At 32.7% G+C, this 27,292-nt stretch overlaps 1 protein-coding gene across 2 annotated transcripts in view; it reads right to left on the bottom strand.

Moving 5' to 3' along the window:
- Positions 1–27,292, bottom strand: part of LOC126878440 (elongation of very long chain fatty acids protein 1-like) — a 69,161-nt gene that overhangs the window by 22,597 nt on the left and 19,272 nt on the right. Inside the window, exons 3-4 of one of the 2 annotated variants that reach the window (XM_050659904.1) lie at positions 19,932–20,051; positions 152–394 (exon numbers count right to left, since the gene is read on the bottom strand). In XM_050659904.1, coding sequence (XP_050515861.1) covers positions 152–394; positions 19,932–20,051 — 363 coding nt within the window. The remainder of the gene's footprint in view (positions 1–151; positions 395–19,931; positions 20,052–27,292) is intronic. The other variant, XM_050659905.1, reaches the window with a different exon arrangement.

Raw genomic sequence — 27,292 nt, 5'->3', positions numbered from 1 at the left:
ATGGGACACATGAAGAAGAAGAAGAAGAAGTCCAGTGATACCAGTTTTCCATGTTTCCTTTATTTCACTAGGTATACCTCTGAAATCATTTATTATACCTTTTTAAGGCATTTAATTTTATAACAGATAAATATTACTAAGTATTACTTACAATCTGTAATAAAGTTAAACTCTTCTTTATTGTGGTGTACTTGCTCCATCTGGAATCTATAGCACTCAGTAAATAGTAAATATACATAAGAACATGTGTTAGTGCATTTAAACTACCAACTATCATTGGAGCATCTCCATAGTCGTATCTAAATGCCAAAAAAGCAGCGCATACAATACCAGCATGGTGGTATATGTGAAGAAAACTAGCTTGTTGATATTTTTTCCGCAATATGAAAAAAACCTAAAAAATATAAAACTTGTAGGTGCACACAATTTATGTTTTTTTTGCAAAAACAAAGAAAACAAGCTGAAAATGCGAGCAATATCATAACGAAAACTTTGTTTTTATAGGTATTTAAATTCATAATATGGAAAATTGCTATTACGAAAAGTTGTTTAGAATTAAAAATTATGTTTTAATGTGCAAATATATCATTCTAATTTAAATGTTGTGAACTACACTGCGCGTCATGGAAAACTTGCACCCCAAAAAATGGGTCATTTTTCATGTCTCGTATCTCGTAAACCTGTGGTCTGCTTTAAGTAATTTTTTCAATATCCTATAGCTTTATTCTTTAACAATATCGCTGTATATTCGCGGTGTGCAAGTACTTGGAAGGGAAACGAGAAACGACCGTGCGCGAGTCGCGGAGAAATATTGCAACTATCTTAAATAATTCATATTGTCAATTGAAATTGTCAAATTGACGTATATTTCATACCTTCTGTCATTGAAGCAGAAAAATTATATATTGCTCCACAATATTGATATGATATGCAATTATTATATAAACGTAAATTTAATTAATTTTATTTTGCTTGCAGTACTGCATTTTAATAACTAATTTTATTTACTACATACAATTGTTTACGTTTGCATAACATAACCTGCATTTTATTTTTTCTTCTTATTATTTTTTTGGACTATGGCCTTGACAATTATCCAGTAACCAGGACTAATATAATTCGCTTTGCCGAACTTGCACGGTCCCAATAGTAATAATATTGTTGCCAAACAGGTAAATTTTCATTGTATACCTACCTGGTGTACCAATCAAACTGTGTTTTATCCTTAAAGTTTGCAACACCCTGTGAAATATTCTAGTATTTATAAAACACTGAAATTAAAGCCCTACAATAGCCTCAGGTTTTCTTAATATTCTGTTTCATGATTCATTCGCTTATGTTGGATAGTACAAAAGTTATTAGGTATTTTAATAGTATTTTAGTTATTAGGTCCTTTAATAATTAGGCATGGTCTTTATCAGTACAGGGTATTTCTAAATGCGAGAACAAGTGCGACAAACTTTAAGGGGTAATTCTGCATTAAAAAATAATGACAGTTTGCTCTGCCATCGTATGCCCGCAAATGCTTCGTTGCCGAAATACGGGATGTTGAATTTTTTCTTACAAACTGACAATTTATTTATTGCTTAAAAATTGGTTGAGATATGCAAATAAAATTTGGTGGGTTTCATGACGTAGTTATTGCACATTTTTTGACATAAAATAAAAAATTTTATATTCACCATTGGAGTGCATACGTGAATATAAAATTCTTAATTGCATGTCAAAAAATGCACAATAACTATTTCTTAAAATCCACCAAATTTAATTTGCATATCTCAACCGGTTTTAATGCAATAAATAAATAGTCGGTATGTAAGAAAAAATTCAACATCCTGTATCTCAGAGGCGAAGCACTTGCGGACATATGTTTATAAAGCAAATGGTCATTATTTTTTCATGCAGAATTACCCCTTAAAGTTTGTCGTATTTATTTAGAAACACCCTGCACTGATGAAGAACATGGCTTGTTGTTAAAGTACCTAACTTTTGTATTATCCAATAAAAGCGAATGTATCGATAAACAGAATGTTAGGAGAACCTGAGGCTATAGTTGTATTTTAATTCCAGTATTTTATAAATGCTAGAATATGCCACAGGGTGTTGCAAACTTTGAGGAAAAAACACAGTTTGATTCGTACACCCGGTATACAATCAAAATTTACGTGTTTAGCAACAATATTATTACAGCGATATTGTTAAAGAATAAAGCTATAAGATATTTAAAAAATTACTTAAATCAGACGACAGGTTTAGGAGACACTTGACATCAAACATGACCCATTTTTTTGGGTGCCCGTTTTCTATGACGCGCAGTGTATAAAGATACTTTATTCGAAATTCATATTTTTTATATACCTCGTATTAAATTCAAAAAAAATTTGATTCGTGATAGTTGCATCATTTAGTAATTTAAGAAAATGTCAGCGAATTGGTACATGGAACGTCCAGGGACTGATCCAAAATCCTGGAAAGTTACACATAATTGAAAAAGAAATGGCAGACCACAATCTTTCGGTACTGGGACTCTCAGAAGCTCACTGGAGAGGAAAAGGGCATTTTAAAACAACTGCTGGCAACGTCGTCTATTTTTCAGGCCCAGATAACAAAAGTACAAATGGAGTCGCAATAATTGTACCCTCTAAACTTAACGACTGCGTAATTGGATATAATACTATTGATGACAGGATAATATCCCTTAAAATGAGAATATCCACCAATACCCTACACCTTGTCCAGGTATACGCTCCTACAACAGCTGCACAAGAAGAAGACATCAACAGGTTCTCTGGTTGTTTAGAAGAAACTGTTCGCGCTATTCCGAATCGTGAACTCGTCATAATTTTAGGAGATTTTAACGCCAAAGTGGGGTCATCTAATGAAAATATTGAAGGAGTGCTGGGCAAAAATGGACTAGGACAGAGAAATGAGAATGGTGACCGTCTAGTGGAGTTCTGTGTAGAACAACATCTTACAATTACAAACACATTATATCAACATCATCCACGGAGATTATACACATGGCGCAGCCCAGATGGACGAACAAGGAATCAAATAGACTACATCCTAATAAGATCAAGATGGAAATCGTCGTCCATCAACTGTAAAACATATCCTGGCGCAGACTGTGGAAGCGATCATCAACTCTTGGTATTGAACGTTCGACTTCGTTTTAAAGTCCCCAAAAGAAGACCCCAGAGAAAAGTCATGTTTCTAAGTCCATCAAAAATCAATGACTTCCGACAAAACCTAGAAGATGCTCTTTCTTTAGACCAAGTAGATAATGACCCTGAGAGCACTTGGATCTATCTCAAAGATAAGGTAATCGAGGCTGCAAAAGACTGTGAGGCAGCGGTTTCCACTGGCCGTAAGCCATGGATATCCGATAATACGTGGACTGTGATTCAACGCAGAAAAGCACATAAAACTAGATACGGAACAAACGATGAATACAGAGCGTTATCGAGAGAAATCAGAAAACAGTGCCGCAAAGATAAAGCTGATTACATCTCTCAAATATGCAGAGAGATAGAGGAACATGGCTGTCGAAATGAACCGAGTGACTTATTCCAGAAGATCAAACTCCTTACCAGAGAGTTTAAACCTCAAACGTGGTCTGTAATAGATAAGGAAGGTAATTTAAAGACCGATACTGATGAAATATTGGAAACATGGCGAAACTACTGTGGCGAGCTATATAAAAATAACGAGGTATCAGCAGAAAATCAGTGGCCTTCTGACTACCCTAGAGAACCTACTGTCTTACTCGCTGAAGTCAAAGATGCAATTAAATCACTAAAGGGAAATAAATCCCCAGGCATTGATTCAATAACATGTGAAATACTACAGTCACTAGGTGACAAAGGATTACATATCATCCATTCTATCTGTGTCGCTGTTTGGAATTCAGGAAAATGGCCATCTGATTGGTGTACCTCAATTTATATCCCACTACACAAAAAAGGAACTACTACCAGATGTGAAAACTACCGCACACTGTCACTAATAACACATGCTAGTAAAATCTTGTTGCATATCATCAAAAACAGATTAAAAACCTATCTACATTACCAAATACCTCAGGAACAAGCGGGGTTTGTAAAGGGTAAAGGTACAAGGGAACAAATCCTGAACCTGAGACAACTCATTGAAAAGTTTAGAGAATTTCAAGTACCTATGATTATATGCTTCGTTGACTACCAAAAGGCATTTGATTGTGTAAGCTGGATAAATCTGTGGTCAATTTTAATAGAAATGGGCGCACCAATGCACCTGGTGACACTTATTAAAAATATATACCAGTCTAATATAGTGACAGTACGACTAGATCAGAAGTTCTCAAACCAATTCAAGACCGAGAGAGGTGTTAGACAAGGATGCGTGTTGTCACCTGACTTATTTAACATTTATGGTGAACATGTCATGAGGATGGTTTTAGAAGGATGGGCCGGTGGAGTAACAGTAGCTGGTAAGAAAATCTCCAATTTAAGATTTGCTGATGACACTACACTTATAGCAGCAAATGAGCAAGAAATGTTTGATCTTCTGCGAAGAGTTGAGTACGAAAGCAATAGAGTTGGTCTGAAAATCAATAAAGCTAAGACAAAAATAATGGTGGTCGACAGATTTGACACTATTCAACTGACTAACATATTACAGGAATACCAGATAGTAAACACCTTTGTCTATCTCGGGTCTAGTATAACTAACGATGGTAACTGTGAAGCAGAAGTTCGGAGACGTATTGGTATGGCAAAAAATGCGATGAGTCGCCTAACTAAAGTTTGGAAAGACAGATCTATCTCTCAAAATATCAAGATGAGACTGGTGAATGCCCTTGTATTCTCAATATTTCTATACGGAGCAGAGACTTGGACTCTTCGCGCATGCGAGCGCCAAAAAATTGATGCCTTTGAGATGTGGTGCTGGAGAAGAATGCTGCGCATACCTTGGACAGCTCATAGGACAAACGTTTCCATTCTAAACCAACTGAATATTAAAAAAAGGCTGTCCACAATATGTCTGCAACGAATTCTGCAATTCTTTGGTCACGTAGTTCGCAGAGGTGACGACAGTTTGGAGAGATTAATTGTTTCTGGAAACGTTCCGGGGAGAAGATCAAGAGGACGATCACCAACTAGATGGTCTGACCAAATAAAGCATTCAGCTGGAAACTCATTCTGCGCAGCTCTTAGAGCAGCTGAAGATAGAGACCAATGGAGAAACATTGTTAGGAATATTGGAAGAAATCACGATCCTCAGTAATGGGGAAACGACAGGAGAGAGAGAGAGAGTTGCATCATAAATCTTAGACCAAGAAGAGCTTTTTATGAAGAACAACTTTACTTCGTCAAATTAAAAATACAAGATTTATAAATGAAAATGATGTTGGTATCCATAATTTGAGAAAATTCGTCAAATATTATAATTTTTTATTCCAAACAACATTTTAAGAACAATTTTCAAATATTGTGAAATACATAATTAAAGCTCGGATTATAAGCAAAATGCCTTTTTTGCCTATTTTGCCTATTATAATTGTTTTTTGCACTTTTTGCCTTTTTTCGTAAATTCCGCCTATTTGTGCCTTTTTTAAAATTTTATGGTGCTACCCATGATATTGTTCCATTACTAAACCATTCTATAATAAAATTTTGGGTCGGTTGTACAGTCGGTTACTGTATCAGAGTTTAGTCACAAATTGCTATATCCTAGTTTAGTTTTGTTGCGTATACTGAAAAGCAAAGAACACGTTTTAAAACGTTTTAGATATTTGTGTGAAAAGATGACATCTAAATTAAGGCTATGGATCGCACCTTATTCGGATCTTTCTCTAGAAGGAGATGGAGCATTTTGTAAACCATGCGGCAAATCGGTAAGTTTTATTTTTTCTCTTTTTTTCTCGTCCCACAACATAACTAAATTCTAAAGCGGTTTTAGAATTCTAATTATTTTTTTTTTAATTCTCAGATTTCAAGTAGAAAAAAGTACTTTATTGACCAGCATTGTGGAACCCCACTTCATAAACGTAATTTGGAAAAATTAAATTCCTCTAAGTTAGCCCAAATATCTCTGCGGGATAGTTTAAGCAGTTCAAAAAAGGGAGGAAGACGCATTTAAATTTGATTTATGCCAGATGATGATTGCATCCAACATTCCTCTATATAAAGTTAATAACCTTAGTTTTAAATGCTTTATCGAAAAATATCTTAATAAATTCTTACCGGACGAGAGTACATTGAGAAAACATACAGTGGAAAAATGTTATGTGGAATGTAGTTCAAAAATTAAGCGGGAGTTAGAGGGAAATTTTTCGTATATTATCGTGGATGAAACGACAGATGTATACGGCAGGTATATAGCTAATTTAATGATTGGAATTTTGAACGAAAACTTTGCGAGAAAACCTTATTTAGTTGACGTTAAAGAATTGGAAAAAACAAACAATTTAACAATAAGTCGATTTATACAAGATAGTTTAACAAACCTCTTTTTACCCAACCCTATACATACCAGTGAATAAAATAGTTTTAATGCTTTCAGATGCTGCGGCATATATGTTAAAAGCTGCTGTTAATTTAAAGATTTTTTATCCTAATTTAATTCATTGCACTTGTGTAGCCCACGGAGTAAATAGAATTGCTGAAGAAATAAGAAATCTGTTTCCGTTGGTAAATAATTTTATAAATTTTATGAAAAAAGTTTTTGTAAAGGCTCCGTTGAGGGTGCAAATATATAAAGAAAGACTTCCCGGTGTCCCTTTGCCACCTAAACCAGTAATTACAAGGTGGGGAACCTGGCTCGAAGCAGTTTTTTTTTTACTTTGAACACGGCAATGAAATAGAATTAGTTATGTCAGAATTTGATGATGATATTTCCGAAGCCATTCGAGAAGCAAAAGAAATATTAAGAAATCCCAAATTGAAACAGGAACTCGCTTATATCAATGACAATTATAAATTAATAGTTACCCAATTACCTTATTAGAAAAACAAGAGCTAAATTTATGTGAGTCAGTAAAATTAATAGATAATTTAAAGACGAAAATTAAATCGGCACCGGGAAGTAACGGTCCATTAATTTTTAAAAAAATGAAATATGTTTTCGACAAGAACGAAGGTTTTTTGTTTTTATCTAATGTTGCTAAAGTTTTGAATGGGACATTTTCCGAGGAATTACAAATTATGCCAGATTTATTATCCGCTCTGAAATATGCTCCAATTATATGTGTCGATGTCGAACGTTCGTTTTCAATGTACAAATTAATTTTAAGTGATCGAAGACATAGTTTTAAGACCGAAAATATTGAAAAACATTTAGTTGTTTCTATTAATGATAAAATTTTAAGTGGTTACAATGTTTAATTATTAATTAACAGTTATTTAGTTACTAGTTTATTTATACTAATGTTATGATTATGATGTGTAAATATACCTGCTTTAAGTTAATATTAAGTATTAAGTTATATTCCTTTATTGCCTATATTTTGTCTAAATGTTAATATTCCTGCCTTTTTTAATAAAAATCTTTGCTAATATAGGCGCCTTTTTCTTCAATTTTTGTTGCCTATAAATCCGAGCTTTATACATAATACATAAAGATACTTTTTACTGATGAACTGTAGTAGTACTTGTGGAACAGTCTATTTATCATTAAAGGGGAGGCCGTATACTTACTCGTACAAACCTTTTGAAACTTATTAATACATTATTGCTTTCAAAATATACTCAAATTGTATTTTTATACATTTATTACACATATTATTTTATATAATAATTAAATTCACTATAAAATATCATTTATATTTTATTAATAGCTAAATAATTTAAAATTTATTTTGACATTCACGAAGTGTCAAACTCAAATGTACATAATAACATTTGCTTTGCTTAACAAATTCAGATTAATAAAGTAGCCTACTTCCTAATCAAAGATTTCAGCTGACGTTTTTTTTTTTTTGAGGTCGTCTGACATATGTCTCCGATGGCACTGCAGCCTCATGGGCTTATTGTGCCAACCATCCTACCTTTTATGTCACCCAATCCACAAGCTTGGTTCCACGTACCAAATTGTACATCCCTAGCATGGGTTGGGTGGCATATTCTGTTGGACTTAATTTTGGTTGTCCATAAATAGCCTGCCTTTTGTGATCCAAAGCCTCACACTCGTACAGTACATGATATGCTGTTTCAGTTCCCCTATTGCACAGTCTGCAGTTAAGGTTCCCTTCGTACAGCCCAATTCTATTCAGGTGTCCTTTCAGGGCACAGTGACCCGTGAGAAGACCTGTAATTATGCGGAGCTGACTCATATGTAATTTTATTAGTTCCTCAGCTCTCCTTTTTGAGGGTTCCCTTATTAAGGGCCTCCCGTGTCGCTGACCAGGTACGTTCCCCCAGTATTCTTTGTGTTTGTTTTTGACCCATTCCCTGACTTGTCCCCTAATTATTGTTTTAGGTACTCCTAGAGTAGGTTCTGGGCCAAAATATAAAGTTGATGAACCGTTCCTTGCCAGCTCATCTGCTTTCTCATTACCGTCTATCCCGGTGTGTCCTGGCACCCAGAATAGAGTTACACTATTTCTTTCGGCCAGTTCTTCCAGTTCTTGCCGGCATTCCCATACCAGCCTTGACATCACTTTTGGGCTCATTAGTGCCTTCAGTGATGCTTGGCTGTCTGTGAGTATATTGATCCGTCTATTTTCATAGGCCCTCAAGTTGTTCATTGCGACACACTGCAGAATTGCGTACATTTCCGCTTGAAACACAGTTGTGTATGTTCCTGACGTTTAGTACGTGGTAGGAAATAACCGGATTGTGACGTCACATTTTAAATTTTGAGGTCGATTATCTCGAAGATGGTTAGAGATATCGAAATGCCGTTTTCAGATTTGGATTCAGAAGACAAAACTACATAGGAATCCATCGATACATCTGCTCTAAGTATTGCAGGAGCGTCAACGCAATAACACACAAACTTTTGCAAATTTATAAACGAAAAGTTTTCGTTGAAATCACAAACAAGTTATATTTTATGTTTATATTTTATATTTATGTGATGTTTATACAGTATTCGGCAAAATAAACAGTACTGAAATGAATATTGAAATGTTTATGATTATTTGAAGCGCTTATTGTATAAAGGGTATACGTCCACAATAAGTTTTGAGAAAAACAAAAAAACTATTTAGTTTAGAAACTTGATGATCTATCAAATTTTGTTCTACAGATAAAATGTGGAATGAGACTAGTAGAGTGACATGCGATACAGCAAACTTTGCTTTGAAAACGATTAAGGTCAAAAAGTCGTTTTTAAAAGCTGGGACTTGATTCCTTTATACAATCAATAAATAAAAGACGAAATAGTGCTGCTTCTCTACAGTTAAATTATTAATATATTTATAAAAAAAGGTTTATTATTACAAACAAGACCTAAAATACATAATACGACTATGTTATTATAATATCACCCTGTACAAAAGATGTTTAAAACTCATTTAAAGTCATTAATCCATGTAGTATCTGTTCTTGGATTCAATAACCGCAAGTAACATTGAACTGTCATGTTTTGTTATTATTTAAATGTGTATATAAACATTAACTCGGTCGAGAAAGATTATTATGATTATTGATGTAGTTGGAAGGTATTCACGTATAGGATAGGTCAAGTTAATATTGTAAACAACTTATGTAGTGAATCATCGGTTTCGAATTAAATATAATGTTATCGGAAAACCTGAGTTTTAATTAATTGGGACCTAGAAGGCATAACATCACACTATTTATTACATGGCTGATCCTGCAGACTAGAGGAGGTCTTCTGAAAGGAGCAGAGATGGTGGCTCCAGCGTGGAAATACCGACGACGAAAATGGGAGTTCGACCAGGACCCAGGAAGACGATCAACCCAGTGAGGGACAGTGTAAAGACAAAGTGGAAATAAAATGTAAGTAAGAATGTCTATCTTTATTAAAAATGCTTCCCTCGTTTTTATATTATTATTGAACATTGAATATTTATCTTTGCTGATTTTTGAATAATTTATGAAGTATCGATTTTTTTAAAGAATATCTATCAATTTTGAAACATGAAGTGATTTTTGAATTAAAAATTGTTATCGAAGTTTATTATATATGCTATTCTTGAATTCTTATTGAATTTTGAATCTTTATTGAATTTATTTGAAAAATCTCTATCCGATTTCGATTTTTAGTACGGTTATTTTTGAATATTTTATGGAATATCGAATTTTTTCCAAACGTTTCTATCGAAGTTTGAGATATAAACTTATTTTGAATATTTTTATCTATCTTTTGCATATGCTATTTTTTATTGACGAATATGTATACTATTATTTAATTTTTATTAGCTAGTTGTTTTTATTATTGATATTTATTGATTCTATAGATACATTTTAATCGATTTTGTGTTAAATTTTGTATGATATGAACCTGAATTAATATTTTTTGAGTGATAAATGATATTTTTTTAATGGATAATGATGACATACCTACGTTGATATAAGAGCTTAAGATAAACATTGCTGTAAGCAAGAAATATACTTTTAACGAACCGACCTGATGAGTCGAGATAAGGAATTTGAAGAAGAACTATATAGATAGGAAGAAGAACTAACAATATTATAAGCTAAATATTATGAGGCAACTAGAGACAATAAGAAACCCACTGCTCTTGTCAAATTAGGAAGGTACTAATGATTTATGGAAGCTTGAAAGCTTATTAGAGACCAACTCTGTGTTTTGAAGGGTACCTATTTTATTCATGATTATTCGTGAATAAACAACGGCCTCAAAGCAAGGGATTGAGGTTGTGATATTTTTAGAAGAATTTGAACCGCATAAAATACCTATTTCGTGTTTTGAGTTAACTATACCACCTCCATGGTGCGTACAGATCAGGGCGAAAATTCGGGTTAATATTGGCGTAGAACTAAGACATCCGAGTGAAACCTCTTTTATTAAGGTAAAACGAAGGTATCGGAGCTAGTATATGAAGTGATGATTATGATGTTATATGAAATGATATATGAGATAAATGATATATGATTGTTATATGAAACATGTATATGAAGATGAATTATATACACTGTAGAAGTGCTATTATATGAAGAAAAATTAATTATATGAGTTGTAGTACCAGACAAGAAGAAAAGAAAGAAAAAAGAGAATTTTTAGTAAAATATGTGGGAAAAATGAAAGAAGACACATAAAAATTGCAAGAAAAGAAGCAAAATTAAGAAGATACTAAGCAAATAAGTAGCTAATCATTGAAATATGTCTAAGAATTAAAGCTGTAAATTTTTTTTTCTCTAAAGTAATGTTAATTATAAATAACTTATTTTTAAATGTAGATAATGAATTCAGGTTAAATTTTCGCGGAAAATGGAAGTGTTTGAATTAAGGATAGACAATATCTTACAATAAGTGTTAGTAGATAGTAAGCAAATGGACACAAAAAGTGAAATTTTTAGACATTCAGCAACAGAGATTAAATCTTTATTATAGCTACAAAAGGGTTATTAGAAGTTTAGAGAAATATTAGAAATATTTAGAGAGATTACATTTTTATTATAGATACATTATTTTAAAGTTAGTAAGACATATATAAATAAATCAAAAGAAGACTGAAATAGGAATTATTAATCGAGTAAAGGATACATTTTTTTTACTTATTCGAGTAATATTAGCTTAGCTTAGGACTTTTAGTTAGATACGAGATTTTTAGTTAGGTAGATTAGATTATTCCCCTGCTTATAGGAGATGCATATAGGCACTAAAAGACTATATTAAAAATCCCGATAGGTTTAGTCACTGTTTTTATGTGGACACTGTTTTGTGAATGGAGAAAAGACTAAAAAGCAAGACGGAACAGAAAGTGAATTAGTGATAATAATAAACAATTTTTAGGATTAAAAAAAAACTCTGAAACGTACCATGTTACAGTTAGTTAGGATAGTTAGGAAATTTAATTTTTGAAAATAGTATTAGGTAACCGTAAACATTTTTGTAAAAGGGAAAGAGGAGCATCACATTTTAAAAATATGTAATTTTAACAAAACGGGGAGGTATGGTATTATAATATCACCCTGTACAAAAGATGTTTAAAACTCATTCGAAGTCATTAATCCATGTAGTATCTGTTCTTGGATTCAATAACCGCAAGTAACATTGAATTGTCATGTTTTGTTATTATTTAAATGTGTATATAAACATTAACTCGGTCGAGAAAGATTATTATGATTATTGATGTAGTTGGAAGGTATTCACGTATAGTATAGGTCAAGTTAATATTGTAAACAACTTATGTAGTGAATCATCGGCTTCGAATTAAATATAATGTTATCGGAAAACCTGAGTTTTAATTAATTGGGACCTAGAAGGCATAACATCACACTATTTAATACACGACTAACTAACGTAAGCTAACCAACCGAAGTAATAAAATAAACGACAAAAAGTCATAAACGATGGTGGCGCCACAAGAATTATTGTATGAAGGTAATCAGTCCCGGACTTGTTCCCTTTATACGCTCAACAAAAATTTTATCGCCCGATATTTCGCGTACAGTGAGAGATATAAATACAAATATAATATAGAGATATAATACAAATATAATAGAGAGATATAATACAAATTTCCGTTATATACTCATCGATCCATCGACGTTGGTTTAACAAAATGTATATCTCACTTTATAGTCCATTCTTTGACGGTTTTTGCGGTAAATTTTAAAGAACCGCTTGGATTGACTTGAAATTTGGCATAGATATAGATATTATGTCAAAGAAAAAAAGTGATATTATGCCGATGTGTGCTTTTGCTTTGGGGGTGGGTACCACCCCTTCTCTCTGGTGGAAATATTTAACCTCAAAAGAACCTCGGAAATTGATAGATATTTCAATTCTGAATAAAAAATCTTATATACAACCGGTTTTTGGAAAAACCGGTTTTTGGTTTTTTTAATCCAATAGGTTACAAAGTTACATATACAATACACTTTAGTTTGCGATACACCATTGACCATTCTACTCGATATCAATATGATCAAAATTAGTACTATTGAAAGAACATGTATTACTTTTAACACGTTTGTATATTTGTAGAATAGGTACATTTTAACTTTTAACTGATTTAATACTTCCTGTATGAGTTTATCGTTTTGAAAACGTAGCGAAATTCTTGGAGATTCGTATTCGTAATCAGTAATTCGATATTCATAGTCAGAGCATTATTTTTGGTAATCAGAAAAAGTAATTCACCCACTTTCAATATCAAGAGTTAAGTGTGAAGAATAGGTGATGTTTGCGTCTAATTCAACCAGATCACTTCCTATGTAATATAATAATAAAACTTAATAATTTTTTCTGGCTGATGTGAGATTGCACTTTCAGTTTGCTTCTGTATTTTATACAGGGTGTCCCGAAAAGAATGGTCATAAATTATACCACACATTCTGGGGTCAAAAATAGTTCGATTGAACCTAACTTACCTTAGTACAAATGTGCTCACAAAAAAAGTTACAGCCCTTTGAAGTTACAAAATGAAAATCGATTTTTTTCAATATATCGAAAACTATTAGAGATTTTTTATTGAAAATGGACGTGTATAATTCTTATGTCAGGAACATCTTAAAACAAAATTATAGTGAAATTTGTCCACCCTATAAAAAATTTATGGGGATTTTGTTCCCTTAAACCCCCCCAAACTTTTGTGTACGTTCCAATTAATTCATTATTGTGGTACCATTAGTTAAACACAACGTTTTTAAAACTTTTTTGCCTCTTAGTATTTTTTCGATAAGCCAGTTTTTATTGAGATGCGGCTTCTTTTTCAATATATTTACGTAAAAATTTTATGGGGGTTTTTTTCCTTTAAACCCCCCTAATGTTTGTGTACGTTCCAATTAAACTATTATTGTGGTACCATTAGTTAAACACAGTGTTTTTAAAACTTTTGTCTCTTAGTCTTTTGTTCATAAGTCACCTTTTATCGAGATGTAGCTTCTTTTTCAAAATATACCTAAAAATGTAAATTATAAATAAATTTTCAGATTATTAACAGGTATCTATAACCGTACTTAACCATATACAAATATGTGGTGGATTCGACAAATATTCAAAATATCTCGATAAACACTGGCTTATCGAAAAAGTACTAAGAGGCAAAAAAGTTTTAAAAATAATGTGTTTAACTAATAGTGCCACAATAATAATTTAATTGGAACGTACACAAAAGTTTGGGGGGGTTTAAGGGAACAAAATCCCCATAAAATTTGTATGGGGTGCACAAATTTTACTTAATTTTTTTTAAGATATTGCTGTCGTAAAAATGCCACATGTCAATTTTCAATAAAAAATCTCTGAGAGTTTTCGATATATGAAAAAAAATCGATTTTCATTTTGTAACTTCAAAGGGCTGTAACTTTTTTTGTGTGCACTATTGTATATAGGTAAGTGAGGTTCAATCAACCTATTTTTGACCCCAGAATCTGTGGTATAATTTATGACCAATCTTTTCGGGACACCCTGTATAATAAAATAAAATTTGAATTAGGGTTTTGTTTGGTATGAATTTGGTAAAATAAGAGAACCATTTCGAATTTTTTAGGAAAAAGTGAAAAATAAAACATACGCCATTTCCACAAAAATTAAAATTTATAGTAACCCCTACAAGAATTTCTTTATATAAGTAATTATATCAACAATTTTGACCGGTTTAGAGTAAACATTTTTGAAAAAACGGTATGACTTAAAAAATCAGAATTTTTAAAATCATCGCAATTTTCATTTTCTTTTGATAATAGCTCCAAAAATACTCAACATTCGTAAAAAATGATATATAACCAAATTTAAGTTTTTTCTATATCATATATTTTACTTGTCTTATTATTTCTGTAGGGTAAAAAATAACCGAGATAGAAACGTTTAAAGCTTAAATTTTGCTACGAGAACCATGTAACCGGGAACATTTAACCTTTTATTTTTAAAAAAGTAAGGGGTATAAAAGATCAAATTTAACGTCTTTTAATTTCCCTTGGAATTCACTTTCAAATGGTTTTTAGGTGAACCTGATGTCCGAAAAATTAACGGAGTTATTGAAAAAAATAATAACATTTTTTGAAAAAAATTTTAAAAGATAAATTTTGAAAATTTTTGGAGCAAAAATTTTAATGCTATCAACTTGTTCGAGGACTCATTTGATAGATATTTCTAAGTACTTTGACAAATGTTTAATAAGTTTATGGTATAAAATGTATCATTTTCCCGTTATTTAAGCTTAAATACTTAGGTTTTGGGTACTCGCCGGAAAAAATATATATTCAATTACCTATAACTCACTTTCAGTTAACATTAAAAGATTTTTTTAATAAGAGGTTTATTTTATTTTTTATTAGCTTCAATTTTGGTAATAATAACTTTTTTGTAAAAACTCATAGTTTTTGAGTTATTTATGAAAGATCAGTTAAAAACAAGCATTTTTCTTACGAAAAATTTAAAAAATTGATCATTAATAACTCAAAAAATTTTGATTTAATTTAATGACTTTATATAACAAATTTTACTTAGAATTTGTCCCTCCATCGAAATATGGGATCATTTTTAATATAATAATTTTCACCCTCGAGAAGGGGTGGCACCCACCCCAGGGTAAAAGCGCAAGTTGGCACCATGTCACCTTTGTTCGTTGAGACATCCTCTAACCACTCACCAATTTTTATGCAAATCGATGGAGGTTCAACGAAATCGGAGGTAATAGCTCATATCCACCTTCAGTGACTGCACTAAAATTAATTATTTATCAAATACACTATCACTATTATTTAATAAACAACTCAAAATATTCCTGAAGCCGTTTCAAATATCCAAAATAGTCACTTTCTTGTCAGCACATTCTGTTCGACTGAGTGCATTGTATGACAAAGATAGCGAATATTTGATTTGAAAAATATTACCACGGGTTCATTTTTTTCGAATCCTGATAAAACCAATAAATATTTTTGAAAAATTTAAACGCAAAATGGGCGAATAAAATATTACTGAGGGCCGAATGTCCCTTAGAATAAATAAAAAGTTTCTTTTAAATAAGATATTTAAAATTAAAAATGACACTAAATTTTTTCTTAGATTTTCAGCCCTGTAACTTATAATAAACATTATAGAAGTTTTTAGGCACTTTCGGCCCTCGGGAATAACGTTATCTTTTATTCTACGTTTAAATTTTTCAAAAATACTTTTTGTTGTCTCAGGATTCGAAAAAAATTAATTCCATTTAACCCTTTAATCGGCAAAATAGAAATAGGGGGTTCAACTTTCTGAAAATTTTGGTTTTGGTAGCAATTTTGCTACGTGAAACAGGAATGGAAAGTTAATGTTTTGATATCGTTATTGACTCAGCCACAAATAGCCCAGTAAATGAACGGGAAATTCGGCGATACCGTGTAATTTTCAGGGGCAACTCCGAATTGCATGAAAATTTGGATTTAGGTTCTACTTACCCTCCACTTCAAAGTTGAAATTGTGCCGTTGGTTGCTTTTACTTGGGGGGTGACAGTCACCCCTTCTCGGGGGTGAAAAAACATACGTTCAAGATAAGACCGGAAATGGATAAATTGACTGATTTTAAGCAACTTTTGTTCTATAGAGTTTTTTACGTAAGTCAATACTTTTCGAGTTATTTGCCATCGAAAATGTTGATTTTTCGACAAAAAAACTACATTTTCAGACTTAACTAAAAATTAAGCACTTTTCGGGAAAAACCCATTTAAACTTTTTTAAAGTGTTAATAAAAAGCTTTGTTTTAATTGTTAACAAAAGTTTTAGCATTAAAAATAAGCGAGTTACGCTCAAAATAAAGTTGGCCCTCTTTTTTTTTGTAAAAAATCATGAAAATCTCGCCTTGTTTAGCTCCCTAAATAAAATTAATAGCTACCGCTTTACAAACAATTTATTTACCTATCTATTTTTTATATGATCTGTCAATCTCACCGGTTTAAAGTGTTTATTTTTGAAAGGGTTATAATTGAGAAAGCTTGAATGGGTCACTAATCACGAGCGTATGCAAATTTTGAACAGCCATATCTTAACCAATTTTTGTCTTAGGGAGAACAAAATAAAACTAGCATATTTATAATAGCAAAACCTACATTTTGTTACTTTTTAAAATTTTTCTTATCACTAATACTTTTTAAGTTATTTTGAAAAAATTAAATTTTTCAAAAATTTTTAGAAAATTTTTTTTTAATATAAAACCAAATGTTTTTAAAAATAAGCACTTCAAACCAATCAAACTTACAGATCATATAAACAATACACATACAGTTAAAATATATGGTAAAGCCAAACGATTAATTTCATTTAGGGTGCTAAATAAAGGGGGTTTCACGATTTTTTTTACCAAAAAAAACTTTTTTTTCAGTGTAACTCGTTTATTTTTGATGCTGTAAACTTTTGTAAAAAACAAATAATAAGCTTTTTTTCGATACTTTAAAAATGTTAATAAGGTTTTCCCAAAAAACGCTTCTTTCTTCGGTGATTTCGCGTTGAGTCATTCGATTTGGAATTAGACGAATAAGAACGTATCTTTCATGAGCTACAACCATTTTTTTCGTTTTTTTTGTAGGCTACACTTTTGCTCAAAATATTTTTTCGATCAAATTTTTACTATTTGAGTTATTTGGAAAAAAACCGTCTGAAAACGTAGTTTTTTTGTCGAAAAATCAACATTTTAAATCGCGAATAACTCGAAAAGTATTGACTTACGTAAAAAACTTTATAGAACAAAAGGTGCTTAAAATAAGTCAATTTATCCATTTCCGACCTTATTTTAAACTCGCGTTTTTCACCCCCGAGAAGGGGTAAATGTCACCCCCCAAGTAAAAGCAACCAACGGCACAAATTCAACTTTGAAATGGAGGGTAAGTAGAACCTAAATCCAAATTTTCATGCAATTCGGAGTTGCCCCTGGAAACTACACTCCAAAACGGTCATTTATTGGGCTAAAAGTGAAAAAGAAGAATGCCGGCCGTACGGCCGGTATATAGTTCTGCAGGGAAAAATTAACTAGTGCTTTTTTATTGCTTATAAAAACATTTAGATTGTTATTGATATAAACTTGATAAAATAAAATTAACAGGTAAATACTAATGAAAGAAATACTTTAACGACGGACGTAGTAGTCTTTCCAACAATTCTTGACACTGGAATGACCTACATGTAGTTGACATTTCAGGAAGAAAGTGTGTGTTTCTGTAATCTTGCAGTATTTGCAAGCCTTTTCACTACCTGGAATCCATTCAGGAACATGATCTACTCCGTCGTAAAATACGTCTTCAACAGGATGCGCTGCCTTTATACCAGCTTTAGTACTGTTAGTAGTAGCGGTGAATTTGAATGTCGACCAATGGGTCTTTTCTGAACAGAAGAGCACAGAGCTTGAGCAATTTTCACACGAAATTGGAATAGTCTCATGTTGTTTTCTTGTGAAGCTCCTTCTTCTTTGAAATCTGTTTTCGCAGCATCTTCGTTATATGATCTGATACAAAATGAACGCATTTGTGACAGCCATATCCAGAAAATGGTAAAAGATGCGTTTCTTTGCATCCATTGTTTTTATGCGCAATTCACTTCGCCCCTTATGAGATGCAATGAGGTCAACTCAAAGAAAGAGAAAAAATTAGTATTGCATTGTGACTTTTCGTGTTTGATTAGCATGCCTGTGCCAGTGAAGTCCCCCGGTGACGGTACTATTTGTGGTCCCATAGCTTCTACAGTTGGTAACGGGGATCTGGGCCTTTTCTTTGGTTTGAATTTAGTGGTTGTTGCTAGTTGTATGGAAGTTGATGCAAATGGTTCTTTTGATGATAACGGTATGGGTGATACTGAAACGTCTATTTGAGTATCCGGATCAGTTGTTGGAACTTCTGGTGATGTATTTTCTGATATTATAAGTTCCGGCAAAGTTAATGTTGCCATTTCAGAAGTAGATATATTTGCATGTGGTTCTGAAACACCCACTAAACCTTCACTAGCATCAGTGATATTACTTAGCTCCAATGGAAGGTTCGTGGAGACCAAATCATAGATATTTTCACGTAAACAGGAAAAAAATGATCTCATCGTTGTCGGCTGTGAGCACATCCGCCTTTTAGTCATAATCCGGATCGGCTATGCTATCATCATCATCTTCGTAAACTATCTCGTCATATGAATCAAGATTAGAGTTCATGATTTCGTTGATTTTTTCATCGGTTATTGTGGAAAGATCGTATTTTGTCCTTTTTTTTTCGTCTGTCAGCTTGTTATACCTTTTCGCACCATACTTTCTTCGTCTTTGAGATATATTATTTTCCATGTTCTGCAATAAAAAGAAAGAAATGTATAAATAATAAAAGTAAAATAATACAAATATGTAGTTTTATTCAAATACGCGAAGGACTTATTTTACCGTACACCGACAAGCCGGCCAAAAGGCGGGTATCACTCAACACTCAAAAAAAGCACTAATTTTATATTTTTCACCAAATACGCTAGTAAACTATCAAACAAATACAATAAATACTTACCAAAAAAAAAATATGAAATCAATTGGACAACTAGAACTATTTTATTTTACAATTCGATTACACGTGTTCCAGAGCAATAATTTCTACGTACGATTCACTTGCATGTTTCCACGTTGAGAAGAACCATATCTCTCAAGTAACTGAACCTACAACTTTTAAACCATTACCACCCGTTACCACTGGTCGACACTATTCTTGTCAAAAAGCGGTGTAGTCGATGTGAGAGCAAATAAATTTTAAAATAATTCGATTATTTTAATGCCGGCCTTATGGCGGGATTACCGATTAAAGGGTTAAATAGCATTGGAGCCGAAAGTTTACACTGATCCCCTTAATACATGTATTACTTACTGTTTCAACACAGTCGAGTATTTTGAGATAATAATAATGTTTCCTTGCATCTGCTAGAAGATTTTTCTCTGTCGTATCTATACATATCCAATTTGAATTTGAGAAATAAAGAATTATGGCCTAAAATATATTAAATATTAATAAAAATGTACAGAAGAATCTATAAATATTTGGCAACACTATCATAAAACCTTTAAAAATGTTGTAGTCATGACACCGAGCGAGAGGTTCTGGATGTCACAAAGGGGTAACAAGATCGGCGAGTAAACTTCTGATTTAGTAGTCAAGCCACCGCAAATCAATCGTTTGAAGAGCATGGAAGGATAATTGCTACGTGTAGGGTATAAATATCGCCGAATAGAACAGTTTGGCCTTTTTTCTGATCTTCCGCAATTCTGTGAGACCGGAATGAAATCAGGTAGTATTTAACGATGAATTCCGCTAAAAAGACAACCTGTACGCCAATCAATGAGGGTAAGAACAGGATGTTACCTCCGAATTCTATCCTACTGATAGAAATTTTGGGAATAGCCTCTACTGAAATTTTGGGAATACTTACTTACTTATTCCTCTTCACTCCATGCGGAGCATAGGGCGTCAACTGTCTCCCTCCACTCTGTCCTATCCTTGGCACTAATCTTTATTTCTGCCCAGGTTTTCCCAATAGCATTAATTTCTTTGTCCACACTTCTTTTCCACGTTTCTACGGGTCTACCTGGTCTTCTCTTGCCATGTGGTGTGTATTCTAGGGCTTGCCTCGGGGCAGCCCGAAATTTTGGGAATAGCCTCTACTTATCTCCTAATTCAAATTCTACCCTATATACAATGGCGCTTTTATCTTAGGGGCGGTTCCCACCCTTTCTCGTGGGTGGAATATTTTTTGTCTAAGATAACCACGGACCAAATTGGAAACAAAAACTGTTCCATAATTTTTTTTGAAAACTCAATATTTTTTGAGTTATTCGTGGTTCTTCAGAAGTTCTGCCTTCCAGGATCCAACTCCATCCATACAGGAGAGCTATATGCCATCCTCCAAGCAATAAAATGGTTATATAGCCAAACTAAAGCCAAAGACACTGCAGTATGTACTGATTCGATGTACTCGTTGGATTCAATTAAAAATATATATTCTCAACATCCATTAGTTCACTCCATACACGAAGCAACAAACCGACTCATTTCTTCTGGGACAAATATATCGTTAATCTGGACTTGGACTACTTCACATGTTGGAATTTTAGGCAATGAGACCGCCGACACTGCTGCAAAGGAAGCAATTACAGCCTAATTAGACATCAAATCCGTTCAACTAGCATCCAAACGTTAATGTAATGCAAAACTTATGTAACAAAATTGGCTCAGTGTCAATAACCTTGTAGTTGACACACAATAAACTAAAAAAAAAAAATAGAAAAAAAAATATTTTTGCAAAAAATACAATGTATCTGAATTCTTAATTTCGATGATAAACAAAATGGCGGTTAAAAAATTGTATGCCACTATTTAAACACTTGTATATTAATATTTAATACCTAAAAAATTCAGATTTCAATTTTTCAGCTTCAAATTTGTGTATTGTTACAATGGTTTGATAATGTTTCGTCCATGATAGAAATATATTTATGAATTAGTAATCAAATTTTATTAGTAATTATCTGGACGTACCGACAATTCACATAAAACCCTTATAGTATAGTATAGTTGATCCAAAAGATGGCATAACCCAGACATCCAAAGTGAAAGTTATCCTTCAACACCAAATTTATCTATATGGTCCACACAATGTCCAGAAAAAAGTCACACTATTTTGAGCGTCTGGTTTGAGGGGGGGGGGGGAGAAATCGGTAAATTAGTAGTTTTTTAAGTTTTTCGCCAATATTTCTAAAAATATGCGGTTTAGCATGAATAACCCTCTATACAAAATTGTTCTACATTAAATTTGAAATAAAAAAGGTCCTATGCATAATCTTTCTAAAATGAATGGTTCAAAAGTTATGGAGGTAGTATAGTATATATATATATATATATATATATATATATATATATATATATATATATATATATATATATATATATATATATATATTGTTGTGATCTCATTTATTTATATGTGATGATATTCTTATATGTAATTTAATTTAATTAATGCATTAATGATAATCTAATTAATCAACCAGATCACATATCAATATGTTTTCAATCTCAAGGCGAATTATAAAATTACTTACTTACTTTCGTGACTTCTAAGTATTTCTCAGTGGTTCCTAATCGGGATAGGAAAAAATAAAATAATACACACATATGGATTACAATTATAAATCAAAATTTTGTTTATTTTATATAAATGGCAATTACTGCTTAATATTTGTTAGATCTTATATTTATTTAATACAAACATTTAAAAATGGGAATCTTATTTCCTTTTGGTTTCCAATTTAAAACTTTTATTAATAATGAAACTATTGGGATTTATTAGCAACAAATTGATTTAAGTTTGATGAAAATCTTCTGATATTAGCGATTATGTTCTTCAATTTTTAATGTGGTATTTAATACAAAAACCCATACATTCATGTCTTGACAAATGAGACTGACCTTTATCTGGTGAACTGCGAATGTCCTCACACAAAACCCGTTTCCTCCTACCCTTGGTTGCGATGAAAAACTCGTCCTGGCCTCCAGTAATGTTCTCCTTTGAAAACTACCTCGTATCGCTCGCGTTCCTGCTTTTCTCGTGATGCAGTGTTCTACCTTTTTCGAACCACTTAAATCAGCCACCGGGACACTCTTTGCTCAAGGAGATTCTTTTCTCTCGACTCGGCCTACCTCTCGTTCCGATGGGTACTCAACACTCACGGAACTATACCGGCGTTTTCACTCTTCGTACACTACCGTCCACCACTGGACTTCACCTCACTACCGCCCAAAACATTCTGATCTCTCATCCTCATTCATTCCCCTACTTTCTAAATATCCCTTCCAGATTCAAAAATCAACATTCCACCACAAATTTTAATTCGCCGTATTCCTCAATACCAACTTTTTAATCTTTCTAAATATGTTTAATGGATTTCAAGAAAAAATAATCATTTCCCAATTTAAACTTACTTTCTACCTTTTACAATACTTAATTACCTATTATCTATTTCACTGAGTCTTATTTAGCGTAGGCTAATGATCGAATCTTCCGCGAACACTATAATGGTCCGCGTCACTCAACTTGTTTATCTTAGGCGCATTGTTACCGAGTTTCGTACACTTATTCGAATCACTTTCTTAAAAACTAAATATAATAATTTGTTGTATACAGGTTGTTCTAAATTTACATGCCCGTGGCTGAGAAAATTGAAGATCTTTTATATTAATTTGAATTTTGCTTATAATTATAAATTTTAATTCTCCTATCAAATAGAAATATAACAAATCCCCGCCTTGTATTCGATAAAATTTATCTGCATTTTTAAATAAATTTTCTAGAGGCAAAACCAAGTCCCTGTATATTTCCTTACTTTAATCTCTTGTCGATACTTGTATGGAATCGGGTAAGTCTTTGATCGAAAATTTCCCAAGTTTTTCACCTGAAATGAATGTTCGTACTTTCTCGCCACTCTGTTTTCCTCATTGATCAAATTTTCGTAGTTTCTTAACATCAACCGCAATTCTTTTTCTTTCCCTTCTCCACATATCAATTTTCTGTCTTTTTCCTCAGATTCTTCACATATGTTTACCGTGCATTCTGCATCCTCGTTTGCATATACCTCCTCTTCAAATACCACTGTTTCAATCATATTCCTTTCACTTTCATTTGTTAGCTTTATTTCTTCTTCTCCTGAGCTCGTCTCTTCTTTTGAGGAATCCCATGTTTCTTTTGCTTTTGATACTCTCAATTTTTCTTCTTCTGGGCTCAACTCTTCTTTTGAGGAGCCACAGGTTTCATTTTCTTTTATCTTTTTCTGACTTTTTCTCCCTTTTATTCTTTGTCCTTGCTTCGTTGCCAAATTCATTTCCACTGTTTGTTCTTTACCTGATTCGTCCGTATTTTGTTTCTCCTGTTCCTTGTCCTGTTCTTTTTCTTTTTCTTCTGTTAGTTTCATCGTATTATTTTTAAAATCTATCACTACATGTTTTTCTGCCAATTCGTCAACTCCTACTATCATGTCATGTGACATGTTTGGCATTATTACACATTGTAGTGCATACATCTTCTTACCCAGTCGTACCATTACTCGTATGCCTTCATTTATAGTTGCCAATGTCCGTTTGTTTGCGCCCACTAAATTTACCCTAGGTATTTTGTAAATTAAATTTGTTAAATTAACTTCTTCTATTAGTTTTCTGTTGACCAATGTTATTTCAGATCCAGTATCTATCATAATTTTAATTGGTTTCTCGTTGATAAATCCATCCACAAATTTTAAATCAACTCCATTTTTCTTTTCGTTGTTTCCTGCCAATTTAATAAACTCCTTGGGGTGACAAAAGATTCCTGTTTGATTTTTTGTTTTTAGTGAGCGCCGTCGTGAAAAGACGCCGGTTGCTCATCGTTGTTTATATTTTCGTCATAATGTCTCTCTCCGTCATATTCTTCTGTCTGGGTATTATTTACCTCTCTTCTATTTTCTCTTGATCTGTCGGATCTGTTTCGGTTTTCTCGATATCCCTGTTCATTTTGTCTACCATTATTTCTGTTTTCTTGATTTGAGCGTGTGGTGTTTCTATTCTGGTATTCTCGATTTCTGTCCTCATTCCATTGCCTATTTCTTTGTTCATAATTTCCTCTTCCGTTGTCTCTATTTTCGTTTTCCCTTCTGGGATTAAAATCACGTCTTGTATAGTCCCTCCTATTTTGATTTCTATCTCTGATCCTGTGTTTCTCGGGGCCTGTAATCTTCTCGCGACCTTCTTGATTTTCTTTCTCTTAAACGTGATTCTCTTATTTGTAAGAATTGGCATAGACTATCTATGTCTTTGTAGTTTTGCAATGTGATATGGTCTTCCAGCGTTTCTTCGAAATGTCTTGCAATCAATTCGACTAATTGTTCCGATGAGTAATTATATTGTAAATGTTTTGCATTATTGTAAATTTGTAAAGCATATGTCCTTTCTGATACACCCATCCTATCATTGTATTTCCCATTTTGCAATTCCTTGTTTATTTCCAATTGTTGGACTTTTCCCCAGAAATAATTCAAAAAATTTTGTTCAAATTGTTGCCAACTGTCAAATTCTTCTTCTTTGCAATCGAACCATAGGCTTGCTTCATATTTGAGATGGTTTCTGATAGTTTCTTTTGCTGTTTCGAAATTTTTTGATTTAATTCATCCATTTTCTTTGATGTTTCTTCCTGATTTTTATCCATTGTTCGTTTTGCTTCATCCATTTTTTGTGACTGGATTTGCATAAGTTGTAATATCTTTTCTAATTCTGACAATTCTTTTTTTTTTCTGTTTCCATGATTGTCGTGTCTAAAATATCTTCTTGGTCTGAATGTTCTTTTTGTTTTTTGTTGTCTTTGCTTTGGCTTCTTGTCACAGACATTTGTTTTCCAGAAGTACTATCCCCACCAAATGTGAAATTTTAATAGTATGTTACCCAACACGACTTTTTCTCCCCCAAATATTATAAATTGTCAATAAATATATCAAATGTAAATATCGCAAAAATAAAGTATTAAATCAGTTATGTAAAATTTGTACCTAAAGGGATCTAAATTTTTATGTTATCAACTGTAAGTCTCTCACTGTTTACCACAGGCATATAAATTTCCAACTACCGGCTTTTCTCTTTCTATCCTTCAAATTTGCCACTAGAAATACTTTTCAATGCTTTCCACGTTGGACGACATTTGTTGTGATCTCATTTATTTATATGTGATGATATTCTTATGTGTAATTTAATTTAATTAATGCATTAATGATAATCTAATTAATCAACCAGATCACATATCAATATGTTTTCAATCTCAAGGCGAATTATAAAATTACTTACTTACTTTCGTGACTTCTAAGTATTTCTCAGTGGTTCCTAATCGGGATAGGAAAAAATAAAATAATACACACATATGGATTACAATTATAAATCAAAATTTTGTTTATTTTATATAAATGGCAATTACTGCTTAATATTTGTTAGATCTTATATTTATTTAATACAAACATTTAAAAACGGGAATCTTATTTCCTTTTGGTTTCCAATTTAAAACTTTTATTAATAATGAAACTATTAGGATTTATTAGCAACAAATTTATTTAAGTTTGATGAAAATCTTCTGATATTAGCGATTATGTTCTTCAATTTTTAATGTGGTATTTAATATAAAAACCCATACATTCATGTCTTGACAAATGAGACTGACCTTTATCTGGTGAACTGCGAATGTCCTCACACAAAACCCATTTCCTCCTACCCTTGGTTGCGATGAAAAACTCGTCCTGGCCTCCAGTAATGTTCTCCTTTGAAAACTACCTCGTATCGATCGCGTTCCTGCTTTTCTCGTGATGCAGTGTTCTACCTTTTTCGAACCACTTCAATCAGCCACCGGGACACTCTTTGCTCAAGGAGATTCTTTTCTCTCGACTCGGCCTACCTCTCGTTCCGATGGGTACTCAACACTCACGGAACTATACCGGCGTTTTCACTCTTCGTACACTACCGTCCACCACTGGACTTCACCTTTCTACCGCCCAAAACATTCTGATCTCTCATCCTCATTCAATCCCCTACTTTCTAAATATCCCTTCCAGATTCAAAAATCAACATTCCACCACAAATTTTAATTCGCCGTATTCCTCAATACCAACTTTTTAATCTTTCTAAATACGTTTAATGGATTTCAAGAAAAAATAATCATTTCCCAATTTAAACTTACTTTCTACCTTTTACAAAACTTAATGACCTATTATCTATTTCACTGAGTCTTATTTAGCGTAGGCTAATGATCGAATCTTCCGCGAACACTATAATGGTCCGCGTCACTCAACTTGTTTATCTTAGGCGCATTGTTACCGAGTTTCGTACACTTCTTCGAATCACTTTCTTAAAAACTAAATATAATAATTTGTTGTATACAGGTTGTTCTAAATTTACATGCCCGTGGCTGAGAAAATTGAAGATCTTGTATATTAATTTGAATTTTGCTTATAATTATAAATTTTAAAATCTCCTATCAAATAGGAATATAACAAAATATATATATATAATCGGTTTAAAACGTCCTCCGACGTCTTCCGATGCCCAATCTCCATGCATCTCTATCTTCCCAAAGGTCTTCGTCTAAACCTCTCTCTCGGATCTCTCTGTCTATTCCTTCTCTCCAGCTCTTTCTGGGTCGGCCTCTTTTTCTCTTACCATGTGGTGACCAA

Source organism: Diabrotica virgifera, chromosome 8 (assembly GCF_917563875.1).
Source record: "Diabrotica virgifera virgifera chromosome 8, PGI_DIABVI_V3a".
Lineage (NCBI taxonomy): Eukaryota > Metazoa > Arthropoda > Insecta > Coleoptera > Chrysomelidae > Diabrotica > Diabrotica virgifera.
The sequence above is the reverse complement of the archived record's forward strand: the minus strand, read 5'-3'. Positions and strand labels throughout refer to the sequence as shown.